We start from the raw sequence: 13,068 nt of genomic DNA, 5'->3' as shown, positions 1-13,068 counted from the left end.
ATATACATGTCACCTACGATGTAAAAATAAGTAGTAATTGGTATCTTTAAGGATGTTGTGCAGAACATATTGACATGTTTGATAAGTATATGGTAATAAATGACAGAAGAGTAATTGTATTTGCTCTCTTCTCTAAAAGAATTAAAATAATTTACTACCCAATCTTAATAATTTACTAGCCTAGCGATATTTTTAACATTAATTTTTTTTCTACCGAATGGGACAATCGAGAATGTAATACATATTTTTTATCAATGTAAAAAGACTATTGCTAACATGAAACTGACAAGAGTATGCGCAATAGCTTTAGCTTTATAATAGCGGTAATGTTAAATTGTGTGATACACGTGGGATCAAGATCGAATAGCCGACCAGGCGAGTGCAGGCGAGCATACTATTCCGTATTATAAATTAGTTTTTTTCGAGGTATATTAAAAAATTAAATTGAGAGTGACTACAAAATTCAGTGATAACAATGAAGGTACCTTATAAGGTATGTATGTTTAACTAATAAATTAGAGTTTGATTATAACCTTAAACATGTGTGTATATACAATGAAGTTAAGGTTACATTGTAATTTTGATTAGTTGCATAAATATTATTTACCGTAGGCAAATATGAGTGATATGGTGGATCCTTCTGACGAGTCAGATCTTGATTGTGATCATTATTCTAATGATGAAATTGATGAAAGTGAAGATCAAGAAAATGAAGATGATGAAGAGATCCAAGAATCTGATACAAGAGATGATTCTCATTTAGTATCTGTTAAAAAGAAAAGAAAAGTTATCAACGAATGTACAAATACTATTATGCCAAAAAAGAGAAAAAAATTAGAACATGATTTATATAAACCACCCACAGTCGAAGAATTAAATCAACTTAGGGAGACAGAAAATTTGTTTCATTCAAATTTGTTTAGACTACAAATAGAAGAAATGCTAAATGAAATTAAAATTAAAGATAAATACAAGAATCTGTTTGATGCTTGGTTTCGGAAATTTGTTGATACTGTAAAATCAATAAAAGATTCAGAGCAATACAGAGTTAGTAATTTTATTGAAATAATACATGGAGTATTGGAATATTTTCCTACATTTGTAACTGTAATTTTAGTTTGCAGATAAGAAATTCGAAAAACAATTGGGAATGCACATTCCAATGCCTAAAATAAGGCAAAATAAAGAAGACACATTTAAGTTTCTTAAGCCATCAAATATTACTGTCATAGGGTCTTATGCATTCAATGGTATAGTTGGTCCAAATATTACTGTAGACATAATGATTGAAATGCCTGCCAAAATATTTCACAAGCAAGACTGTCTAAATTATAGATACATGAAAAAGAAAGCAATGTATTTGGCATATGTAGCATCGCATATCACTGATGATATTGCAGATGATAAAAAGTATGTTGGAAATAATTTAAGGCCAATGTTAAAAATTATACCAAATGGAAAATTAGGTAAAAAGCTCAATGTATTGGTGCACATATCAGCTCAAGAAGAAAGCTTTGCTTTAAGAAGGCTTTTACCAGAGAAAAATAATGTCAAACCTGGATGGTTCTTCACAGACACAACAAATGGTACATTTTAGTATGGATTTAGTTTGGCACATATTGTGTCTTTATTGTCAGAATGACTCTATTTTCATAAATATTATATTTGCAGAAGATGCATCCCCTACACCACATTACAATTCAATAATCCTTCATGATTTGACAATGTCAAGAATGAATTTAGAGAATATGAAAATGTTAAAAGAATACCCAAACTTGAGAGATGGTATTATATTACTAAAGATATGGTTAGCTCAGAGAGAATTAACCAAACGTTTTGTAGACTTTAATGGACATGTCATAACAATGTTTGTTTTATACTTATTATCCATTAAAAAGTTGAATACATTTATGAGTAGTTATCAGGTAGTTAGGAATGTATGGACTAATTTAGGTAAAGTATTTTCTAAACAAATGCTGAGAAGTGGATATTTTGTCTGTATCAATAATTAACATCTTTTAATATTTATTAGTGCAAGTTAGTTGGTGTGAAACTGGAATAACAATGAATCAAAATGAAGACACTGAAAAAACGATTTTGAATTATAAGAAGTATTATGATTGTGTATTTTTAGACCCTACAGGCTATCATAACATTGCAGCATACATTTCTAAGTCTACTTTCTGTTGGGTACAACAAGAAGCAAAATATTGTTTGAATCACTTAGATAGTGTGCATGCTGATAGCTTTCAATCACTTTTCATGAGAAAGGTGCCATTTTACAGGGCATTCGATCATCTTATATGGTAATTATTTTGATAAAGTATATAGGAATAAAATTAATAATTTTAAATTGATTTATGACACTGTACAGTTAATTAATTACATAGCTTTAAGGATACTCAGCAGTTGAAAAATATTGTGAATGCTACATCAACTAGTATTGATAGATTAGACTATGGTCTTAATTACCGAGATCAAATAATAAAAATTCTTCATAATTTATTAACGAAAGGACTAACAAATAGAGTACAACAAATTTGTGTTTTACCGAAGGAAGTTATAGAGTGGGAATGCACACAAAATATTGATGATGATATTGGAGAGATTGTTATTGGACTGGAATTAAATCCAGAGTTTTGTTTTACTATTGTTGATAAAGGTCCTGAGGCAAATCTGCCAGAGGTCAGTAAAATATATAACAATAATAAACGGTGCCAGTGTATTTTAATGCCATGAATATCACATTGTAGGCAGTTACATTTAGAGAGTTTTGGGGTGACAAATCAGAGTTACGTCGATTTCAAGACGGATCTGTACGCGAAACTGTAGTTTGGTCAAAAGGCAAAACAATATCAGGAAAAAGAATGATATGTAAAAATATCGTAACTTTTTTATTGCTAAAAAAAATTGGCCTCTCTAAAGATCAGTTTACATATATTGCTGATGAAATGGAAGAAGTTTTAAAATTATCAAAGGTAATCACATTAGCACTCGATTATCTTTCGATTTGTATAAATAAATAAACCTTGTTTATACATTTAGATCAAAATAACGCATTTCACTTATGGCACGGGCGAAGAAGCTTCTCTGAAAGTGATAAATGCATTTAATAGTTTTGAAAAGGAGTTAATGTCTCTCACGGACATTCCTTTATCGATACACGGAGTTCAAGGATCCAACGCAGTATTCCGATACGCAGATGTTTTTCCACCACTTGCGACGGTTTATAGATCAGATAAGAAACTTATTAAAAACAGCAAAAATTGTTTAATATTGTCGAAAAATATTACTCAAGCTCCTAGATATGTTTGTCCACTTGAAGTGAGTTTGCAGTTATCAACAAGTGGAAAGTGGCCTGATGAGTTAGAAGCGTTTAGAAACACAAAAGCCGCTTTTCACATACAAATTGCAGAATGTCTCAGACAGCAATGTATGTTAAAAGCAAATGCAAATTTTTCATATATCGATGTGTACAAGGTTATTATATTTCATTATTTATTACATCACAATAACAATTGTTATACATTAATGAAAAGTAGTGTTAGATGTAGAAGATATATTCAAACCTAGTAATTTATTATTAGGAAGGATTCGTGTTTCGATTAAGGATAGCACATCAAAAGGAAATTGGTTGTTTAAAGCAACAAGTAACCGAGAACGGAGTTACACAATACAAAGATAACGACGAATCAATTGAATTAGAAAATAAATTGTTTGAATTACCGAAATTGACTAGCGCTTTGCATGGGTAGATATAATTTATTTTAAAAAAAGTTTAATTATTTCTTCGTAATTAGAAATTAATGTGACACTGCTCATTTGGTAGATTGCATGTTCAACAACCATCCTTTGGGGCTGCTTGTTGTTTAACAAAACGTTGGCTATCTGCCCAATTATTGGACAATTCTCATATACCAGATGTAGTGGTTGAGTTACTCATAGCTTCAATGTACTTAACACCAGCACCATATAGACCTCCTCAAATGCCACAGGTAGCATTCTTGAGAATATTAGAAATGTTTGCAAGGGGTCACTGGAATACGGATCCTATTATCGTTAATTTCAACAATGAAATGTCTAGTAAGTATTTAGTTCAAATTAAAAACTATCGTAATTGTTGTTAACCTGTTGTGTGTAATAATAGGAGAAGAAATCGTAGCTGTGGAAACCCTTTTCGGATCATCTCGTAATTCTCTACCGCCGTTATTTATATCTACTCCTTACGACCATGAAAGATCATTATGGACTAAAAAAGCACCGACTACCCTAATTTTAAATCGTATTACCGCGTTAGCAAAACAATCTTTAAAACTGTTCGAAGAACAACTTCTTACAAAGGTTATATCGGATGTCAAGGCTTTGTTTCGACCGCCACTCACGGAATATGATTGTTTGATATATTTAAAGCCACATATGATTCCTAGAAAACTACAAGCAATTGATGTTAATGAAAAATATCAGGTCATTGATTGGCATCCTTATAAAAAACACTCGCACGAAAAGATACCAGTTGTAGGTTTTGATCCCGTACAGTGTTTTTTGAAGGAGTTAAGGGTAAGTTAAAGTATTAACTGTTTTATATGATATTCGATTAATTTTCAATGTCAACATTTTTAGGATGGTTATGATGAATTTGCGCTATTTTTTCACGATACCTATGGTGGTATGATAATAGGAGTGTTATTGAAACCTACTGCCTTAGAAGTCAAAGAGTTTAAGATATCAAATATTAATTGTCGTAAATACAACAGCGACGGTCAGTTGGTTTTAAATGTTTCCGCGATGATTCAAGACTTTTATATACTTGGAGATGGTATAGTAGAAGCGATTGATGTACGATCAAAAAGATTTTCTTTAAGCTGATAATTTCCTTAAAAAAATAATATCCTCTAAAACTCTGAATCTATATTTAATATTAGTGTAAATAAATTGTAATGTAAATACAAAATAGACTAGTTTCTTATATCATGTAGAGAACCTATGTTAATTATGTACTTCCATCTATGTACTATAAAATAAACATGTTTTTTATATTATTTGTTTTCTAATTTATTTAATGTGAGAATATAGGTACGTCTTTCAAAAATATTTTATATTAAATAATATAGTTTAATGGTGTTGTTATTAAATAATAAATGATTCACTCGATCTTGAGATCTTTTGGAATTGCCTTCTGGAAGGTGGAATTATGGTAATACTAATATCACTTACATTGCCCCTAAATGGTTATTAAATTATCCAGCCCTCCCCCCCCCCCCTGAATATACTTCCTTATTTCACAAGGAAATTAATATAGTAGAATATAACAATATATTTATAAATAAATGAACTACAATTAAAACTGATCCAATGCATTTATTTCAATACACACATACACATCTAAACGGAATTATAAAATATTCTATATTAATATTGTTACTATTTTATTAATAATTTTCTAAAAATAATTTATGAAAATAAAGTGTACACTAGTGTATTTATTAATATTAATGTATATACTGTATAGTACACAATTCACATACAGGAATAAATTTATTAATTACTTCATCATTAAAGATCTTATTTCTGTATTCAATTTCATAATAACTGTATCATCGATCGTATAACTGCCAGTTTTTAAGAGAGAATCACGTTCTTCAAGTAGCGCTTGTAATCTTTCATCGTTTTCTCCCGAAATCTTTAATTTATTTTTACTATTGCTTTGTGAAATTGTTGGACCTATATTAGTCGGCGTAAAAACTTGGCAGTATGCATCTTTTTCAATAAATGATGGTTTTGGTTTGATCACATCGATTTCCTTTTGAATTTGATTTAACAAAATTTTGTCATCTGTTAAAGCAGTGGAGTCTGCACATAGTATCTCTTCTAGACTAAAAGAAGAATAAAAATGACGCACTTTTCTACTTAAATGTAATGTTATATATTAATTTTTAATGTATAAAATTTAGAGATGACACATACTCTAAGTTTTGCAATTCTTCTTTACTATTTTTTATTTGAACTTGTATTGCTTGTTGATGCTCCATTTTCATACGATGTATTTCGCGAACTGCTTTGGCCCATTGTTCTTTGAAAAATGATTTACTTTCAAGTACATTTTGTAATTTTGCTTCAAGTGTTTTTAATTCCTGTAACAAGTTCGCCGTTTGATCTTGCGTTAAAGATCCCTTTTGATAAGATCCTAATTCGTCTGATTGTTTTTTTACTAATAATTGCAATTTTTCATTTTCAGTACTTAATTGTTCAACTTGCGTTTCTAAGGCAGTCTTTCTTTTTTCAAGGGCATTGATCTATAAAATATTAAAAATGTGTAATTCTGTATGCATTACAGGCAATCAGCAGTCTTACTGACCTTAGAGATAAGTTCTTCTTGCATTGCATGAAACGATTCTTTGAGCTCTCGTAATTTCGTTTCATATCGCCATTGCAAATCTTCATTTGCTTTAATTAATCTAGTTTCTTTTTCAAGACTTTTTAATCTTCGTGTTCGTAAGTCGTCTGTAGCATTATTTAAACTGTTTGCCAACATTTTACATTGTTCAACGCTACATGCAAGTTTTGCTTCTAAATTCTCTCGGTGTTTTTGCCATTCCTGACTTAGTAAATTTAAATGTCGATCTTCTTTTCTTTTCAACTAAGTCGTCAAAGAAGAATTATGTGTAATATATTCTAAGTATTTCTGTATTCATTTTGCATTGTTATAAAATTTTACCTCAACTTTAAATATTTCTTTTTGCCGTTCTTTCCATGTTTCCAATTCATCTACTATTTTGTATGCTAAACTATCATCTAAGATTGGTGGTCCCAAATTTTCACCTAAGTCAAAATTTATATGCTCAGATAGAGCAAATACCTTGTTTTAATGTATGTTAAAGTATGTAAGGAAACTTACTAGGTGTTTTTTTTTTAATTCTATAATATGGACCATTGTCCTCTAAGTTTAACATAATATCTAAATTACCAATATTATTTTGATCCATGTCATACAATGGTACATTGCACTGACATTCAGACTGAGAAGGGTTTATTAAATTTTAGTGAATGTGTACTTATTATTGGAAAATATTATTTTTTTATAACGCATTACCTTATTTTGATGAAACAATGGTTTTATATCAATTATACTTTGTGAAATACATGTTTTGGTACTTCCTTCTGTTTTATATACACTAATTTTAGGTGGGTAAGATGACAACAAATGTTTAATTTCATCTGTTGGTGATATAAAATGTAATTTGCATCCCATATCTTGTAATTTCATTTTCTCTCCTAATAAAAGTGGCGTTTTTGGATAAAATGTTGATATGATTTCAGTTTTGGGGTGATGGAACCTGAATTCACAATGGAACATATATTTAGTTTAAAAATTTTCAATAATGTGAAAATAGTTAAACGCCAACTTGCAAATTAATAAATACCGAATTTCAATATCTGGTACAGTAAGTTTTGGAGATATTGATTTAATTGTTATCAATAGAATCTTCAAGCAGTAGCAACGATATGCTTCTACACTTTTAGAATATTCGATGTCACTACAATGACATGGTGGTCTGTCAATTGACTGTGAGCATACAGTTTTAATTGGTTGAGTTTTTGTAATATTACAACTTAAAGAATGATTATTTAGAATATTACATTCATTTGAAAAATTGAACATTTTAATTCCAGTGGTGCATTTTCCAAAATCACCAGCAGGATTTCTGTGGCAGTCTATTTCACTATAATTCTGAAAATTATATTTAAAAAAAAAGTAAAAATGTTTATTCCTGTTTTTTTTACTGTTAATATCTATTGTGCTCACAAATTTGAAATTACAAGTTGGGATGGAACGACTTACTATTTGTTTCAAATCAGTTTTTTGTTCTTTAGTAGAATTAGGAGCATCTATATCTTTGATTATTGGATTTGAAATATCCATTGCTACATCTGTTTTATTTCCTACATACTGCAATTTTAGTTGTAAATCGAGATATGAACTTTTACATTCTATTTCACCATTTTTATTGGGATCTTCTTTGTATAAATAACATCGCTGATTTAAAATACTGTTATTATTTGCAACAGTTTTTAAAAATTCGTCGATATCGTCGGTAGGAACTAGTGGTTGTAAATTAACTTTTGACTGACCTAGTATATTATCTTTATATTTCAAATATATGTATAAAAATGGCTTTAGTTGTAAATATAACTTCAACATTTTTAATGAACTTCTGATCCTTATTACAATTTTTTCATTGAGTATCCAAAGTTCTCCATATTCTTTTTTAGTTTGATTAAAATATATATCATTTTCTAATATTTTACACCATAAATATAAATTATTTTTCATGTCTGTATAATATTTCGTTGGTAATAATAAATCTATATTTGTTGCAGATATGGCTATGACATTCATCAAGAATAACTCGTGACAACTATCTAAGGGACCTAGTTGTATAAGACGTTCGTCACGAAGCAAAATTGGAGTTAACTTGTTGGGTTCAATATCTGTTTGTTTAGATTCTTCTGAATTCTTTAACTATAATGTAATGTTTGCAAGCATTTGTGTTACCTTCAAATATCAAATGAAATTTGAAGTATAGAAAATGAATTATTACCTCTGACCGAGAATTTAATATTGTAGATTCTTGGTCATGAATACTTAAACCGAGTAGTAACTCAGGCTTATGTATTTTGAGATCGCTTCTCAATCCTAACAGTTTATGCCAATGGAACTTTACATCCTCATCACCATTTTTATAAAAAACTTGTGCAGATCGTAGACTAAGCAAAAAGTATCCCAATTTCTCTTTACTATCATTGCTTTTAATAGCAAAACATTCTAATTTTAATGGGACTTGTCCAGATCTCATTCTATAAAATTAACGATTTGTTAAATAACTACGTTTATAATAAATTTTTTATTTGTTTATAATACATACTTTCTAAGTCTGTGTTTATCTATTTCCCAAACTAAGGCATGATCGTATTGGGGATTTGGGCTTGGGTCTATCCTTTCAGTTTCTAGCGAATGACCATTTAAAGTAGCTACCACCATAGTTGGTAGTAGAATTTGTTCAAATCCTTTACCTACAATCATCAATACGAGGGTTTTGTACAGTGGCATACTTGTTATAAATTATTTAACAGTTAATTTGTTGTTTTAATTTAAAAGGACCAAACAAGGCAAATATTTATTTAAAAAATGTACAATTTTATTTATTACATTATTCATCATAAAATGGAATAAAACATATTTATGAATACAAATTGACGCGTAAAGTTAATTGTCAGACAAAATTGATAATAAAAGGTTAATAAATAACGAAATATAAAATTTACCTTCTTTTATGTTTAGAACAATACGAACATCAGAACTCACTAATTCTTCCATGATACGCAATATAATACACAAAAATTATAAAAATAAACTCTGCAAATAGCTAACGAATATAAAAGAAATTGGTAAAATTCAAATTGGTTTCCATGGTAACAGAGGCACTTAATGTCACAACATTTTAGTTTCAAAATGTCACAGGTCACTGAAATTTAAACGAACGGTATTGTTTCGGTCAAAAAATCCCTCGAAATGTAACAATTTAACAAAAATTAACGAACGTCACAAATCTCGCGGTTACGATCATTGTTTTATTCTACTTCTTTCATTCCGTTTGAAAATTCGAAAAAACGCCATATTGTCATCGGATAGATGCAGATAGATAATTAGCTGAACAATAATAGCTTGGTAACAACATTTCTATATTTACTAAGTTATTATTAATTTATCGTAACGGTACAAAACATAACAAAACAAAACATAACGTGCATAACACGGAAAAAAGTATAATAAATATAAAAGTAGAAGAAAAAGGGAAAAGGGTAAAAGGATTATTTTTATCAATGAAAAGTCGCCTCAACATATATATATTTGGAAACATGAATTTTTGCCATCTAAAAGAAAAGTTACTAGGGTCGACTACTCTCTCCTTCTCAATTTTTCTCGCAAGATTGCTTGATAACGCGACATGATTTTCAAAGTATTGCTTATCCAGTTCTGAAACAATTGAAGAAGAAAGAATATCAAGTCCAGAGATGGGCAAAACCCTAGACTTCGAATAAATCTGAAGTTTGCCGATGTGTTTGTCTCGTTTCCTCTTTTGAACATTTACCGAAGAAGGAAATAAGACAAACACATCGGCAAACTTCAGATTTATTCGAAGTCTAGGGTTTTGTCCATCATTGATATCAACTCATGGTATTTCTAATGATAAAATAATATCTACGTTATCTTTTCTATAAAATACATGCTCCAACATTATAGATACTACTGTACTCGATGGGATGTTGCGTATTTCATACATAAATAAGTATTGATAAAAGATAAAACACGAACAGAGAGGGTAACTAGCGTTGGCGATTTTCCCCTAGGTAAAAAGAACACTATTCGCCGTTACATAGTTCATGGTCGTCCAGACGAGATGGCTCTAGCATCGCGGTACGTTGTGAACGCGGCCTTACTTTGGATTGGGTTGGCAGCATTGTCGGCCTCGTAACAAATCTCACCCATGTCGAGTCGAGCGCGAGAGACAGGAGCGTAAGCTTGTCCGCGATCGTTCGTCCGCGTTCGACGGCTCTTTCGAATAGCGTGCGTGTGCGATCGGTCGATGGCACGGTCGGGAAAATAGTCGTATCTCTCCCAGCGAGGTTCGAAAAGTAAGACACGGAAAGAGTGGCGACCGAGGTGTAACAGAAAGACCGCGAGGAAGACTTGCTCGGTGTTAATCCGGGCTCGTGTGTGGGCACACAATAGCCGAACGGGCATACTGGTGGTGACACGACTGCGGACTTTTCCTTAGACGAGGACCAAGAACATACGAGACTCGCCAAGTGCACGGTGACCGTGTGTGCGTGTCACCGGGAAAACAGTTTCAGAGCCGCTACGGCGGCGCTCCCCGAATCGTAACCACAGGAATCAAGTTCGTGGCGGTGGTGAGGCAGGCCTGTCGCGGTCTGTCTATCGGGCCACGAGAGATTGAAACGGTACGATCGCACGCGGCGGGGCCGTTTGTAATGGAGGTGGTTTACGAGTGTGTTACCGTGCAAGTGAACAGGTCACGGCGATGCACGCCGTATTGACTGAGACGCGACATTTATCTGTGACTGTTTCTCCCGGCCGGCCGGGTGAGAAGAAAGCCAAGTTGAAATTGATATGGAATCGTCCAGGATCTTCGACGCGACGAACACTCGCTTCCGTCTGTGATAACCACTAGCCGCATAGAAACAGGTAGAAACCAGAAGAAGAATATAAAGAAAAAAGAAGGGAAAAAGAGATATACGTGCAAGCGTTTGCGCGCGTGTTACTCTTCCTTTCCGCACCTTTCTTCGCTTCGGTATCGAGTGTAAACAATTTCTCACGAAATCTGCTTGGAGGTTAGGATAGCATGGGGATTGATCCCCTGAAGGCATCGACCGACGGACCGTGACACCTGCGACTCGCCGCGTACACGGTGTGTGTCCCTTGGGTCTGTGGGTGTGTGTGTGTGCGTGCGCGTGTATCCCCAGGAAGCCGCTCGAGTGATATTTCCATCGGCGGTTGTCCCGAGGGAAGTACACGAAAAGAAAAATATGTCAAGAATGGGGATCGATCCCCGATACGACAACGTACGACGTCGCGAACACTGATAATCGACCGGGGGGGGTTTGTTGTTCGACCTGTCCCAGGAGGGAGAGTATTTCGAGCGTGTTCACAGCAGTTGAACGGACTGTCGCGGGATATATACTCTGCCACGACGGTGGACACTAACGTAGCAAAATGCAGAAAAGGGACGGCAGAGATACGCGCGAGAAGGAGCTCGCGCGTAACTCTGAACGCGAACAGGAAGCCGCCAAGAGGACCTCCCGTGGAAGCGGTAACGCCGCCAGATCCAATGTGCATTCCTCGAGGCACAGTGGCACGTCCTCGGCCACCCTGGTACAGATGGTGGGTCCCAACTTCCGCGTCGGCAAGAAAATCGGCTGTGGCAACTTCGGCGAACTCCGACTCGGTAAGTCTATTTACCATTTTACTATCGTTCTAGTTTTTTCATTCCCGTGGACGTTCCATCGAGAGAATTTACAGCGGGTGCAGAAAGTATTCGTACAACGATCAATTTCCAAAAAAACCTATGTAAAATTGTGATTTATTAACTTATTTTTGATAAACAATGACATTCTACATATTCTCGGAAATCTATACAATAGATAGAATACAAACAAAAAAAAAAAATAGCTATTTATGTAAGTTGCGAAATTACCAAGAAAAAGAAACAGAAATGTTGAAGCAATAAGTATTCGCACGACTGTTTAATTTTTTAAACTTGATTAAAAAGAAAGAAATTTATAGTAATTTGCAAGTATGTAATACTTTCTTCGTGAGATTTCCTTTTGATTTTATAATAATTTTAACCTTTCTAAACATTAAATGAAGCAAATTATTAGTTAGAAGTTAATAAGAAGTGAGATCTTCTTCAATTCCTCTGTTAGAGCCATTTTTAAAAGTACCTTACTGGAGATTTGATGTTTTCTAATTCGTACGAAGCAATAAACTAGTGTGTTTACGTTACAAACTCTACAAATACTTATTGCTTCTATATTTTTACCCACTTTTCGCATTTTTTTTTTGTTAATTTCACAAATTATCAGCTAGTAAATGTTGTTTGGACTGTATCTATCTTAGAGATTTCTGAGAATATGTAAAATATCATTGATTATAAAAAAAAGAAATGAAGAAAACTACAATTTCACACGAACGTTTGTTGGGAAATTGATCGGTGTACGAATACATTCTACCTTAAACACATAGGTTTGCGGTGAGCAAGATTTCTCTACACTGGTTTACCTGAAAACAAAAACAAAGGTACATTTCGAAAATAGATTAGTCTAGCGGGTCCCTGAACGAAGGATTCTGGAAAAAATTAATTTAAAACAAGTTGGCGTACATTTAAAGTTGATTTTCAATTTTATTCATTAAAATTAAGCGATTCAATACAGGATAAAAAAAAAAGTATATAAGAAAATAAAAAGTCTTTCGATCAGGGACCCGTTAGT

At 32.7% G+C, this 13,068-nt stretch overlaps 3 protein-coding genes across 22 annotated transcripts in view; 2 read left to right on the top strand and 1 right to left on the bottom strand.

Annotated features, from left to right (window-relative positions):
* The first annotated feature begins 333 nt into the window (after window positions 1-333).
* On the top strand, window positions 334-5,039 carry LOC128887440 (nucleolar protein 6). The gene is made up of 12 exons (XM_054143295.1): window positions 334-493; window positions 613-1,047; window positions 1,118-1,586; window positions 1,672-1,953; window positions 2,033-2,306; window positions 2,391-2,685; window positions 2,754-2,978; window positions 3,046-3,480; window positions 3,588-3,751; window positions 3,830-4,083; window positions 4,148-4,557; window positions 4,621-5,039. The coding sequence occupies exons 1-12, from the start codon at window positions 476-478 to the stop codon at window positions 4,864-4,866; spliced, it is 3,507 nt and encodes a 1,168-aa protein (XP_053999270.1). The 5' UTR covers window positions 334-475; the 3' UTR covers window positions 4,867-5,039.
* A 283-nt stretch (window positions 5,040-5,322) lies between these two features.
* Window positions 5,323-9,867, bottom strand: LOC128887442 (centrosomal protein of 120 kDa). 3 transcript variants are annotated; one of them, XM_054143298.1, is made up of 11 exons: window positions 9,601-9,867; window positions 9,325-9,524; window positions 8,925-9,072; window positions 8,601-8,856; window positions 7,422-8,521; window positions 7,091-7,334; window positions 6,896-7,016; window positions 6,716-6,819; window positions 6,356-6,637; window positions 5,965-6,293; window positions 5,323-5,873 (listed from the first exon to the last, which is right to left on the bottom strand). In XM_054143298.1, the coding sequence occupies exons 2-11, from the start codon at window positions 9,374-9,376 to the stop codon at window positions 5,543-5,545; spliced, it is 2,967 nt and encodes a 988-aa protein (XP_053999273.1). In that variant the 5' UTR covers window positions 9,377-9,524; window positions 9,601-9,867; the 3' UTR covers window positions 5,323-5,542. The 3 variants fall into 3 exon arrangements, with proteins under 3 accessions (XP_053999273.1, XP_053999274.1, XP_053999275.1); XM_054143299.1 differs by having other exon boundaries at window positions 7,422-7,729; window positions 7,841-8,521; window positions 9,325-9,866; XM_054143300.1 differs by having other exon boundaries at window positions 5,326-5,873; window positions 7,422-7,729; window positions 9,325-9,857.
* A 657-nt stretch (window positions 9,868-10,524) lies between these two features.
* LOC128887448 (casein kinase I) overlaps window positions 10,525-13,068 on the top strand; it is a 93,216-nt gene continuing 90,672 nt past the window's right edge. For 9 of the 18 annotated variants that reach the window (XM_054143311.1, XM_054143319.1, XM_054143317.1 and 6 more), the window contains exon 1: window positions 10,525-12,026. In XM_054143311.1, the coding sequence (XP_053999286.1) occupies window positions 11,795-12,026 (232 nt within the window). In that variant the 5' untranslated portion in view covers window positions 10,525-11,794. The remainder of the gene's footprint in view (window positions 12,027-13,068) is intronic. The other 9 variants (XM_054143324.1, XM_054143322.1, XM_054143327.1 and 6 more) reach the window with 1 other exon arrangement.

This window comes from Hylaeus anthracinus, unplaced genomic scaffold, assembly GCF_026225885.1.
Source record: "Hylaeus anthracinus isolate JK02 unplaced genomic scaffold, UHH_iyHylAnth1.0_haploid 11989, whole genome shotgun sequence".
Taxonomy (NCBI): domain Eukaryota; kingdom Metazoa; phylum Arthropoda; class Insecta; order Hymenoptera; family Colletidae; genus Hylaeus; species Hylaeus anthracinus.
The sequence above is the reverse complement of the archived record's forward strand: the minus strand, read 5'-3'. Positions and strand labels throughout refer to the sequence as shown.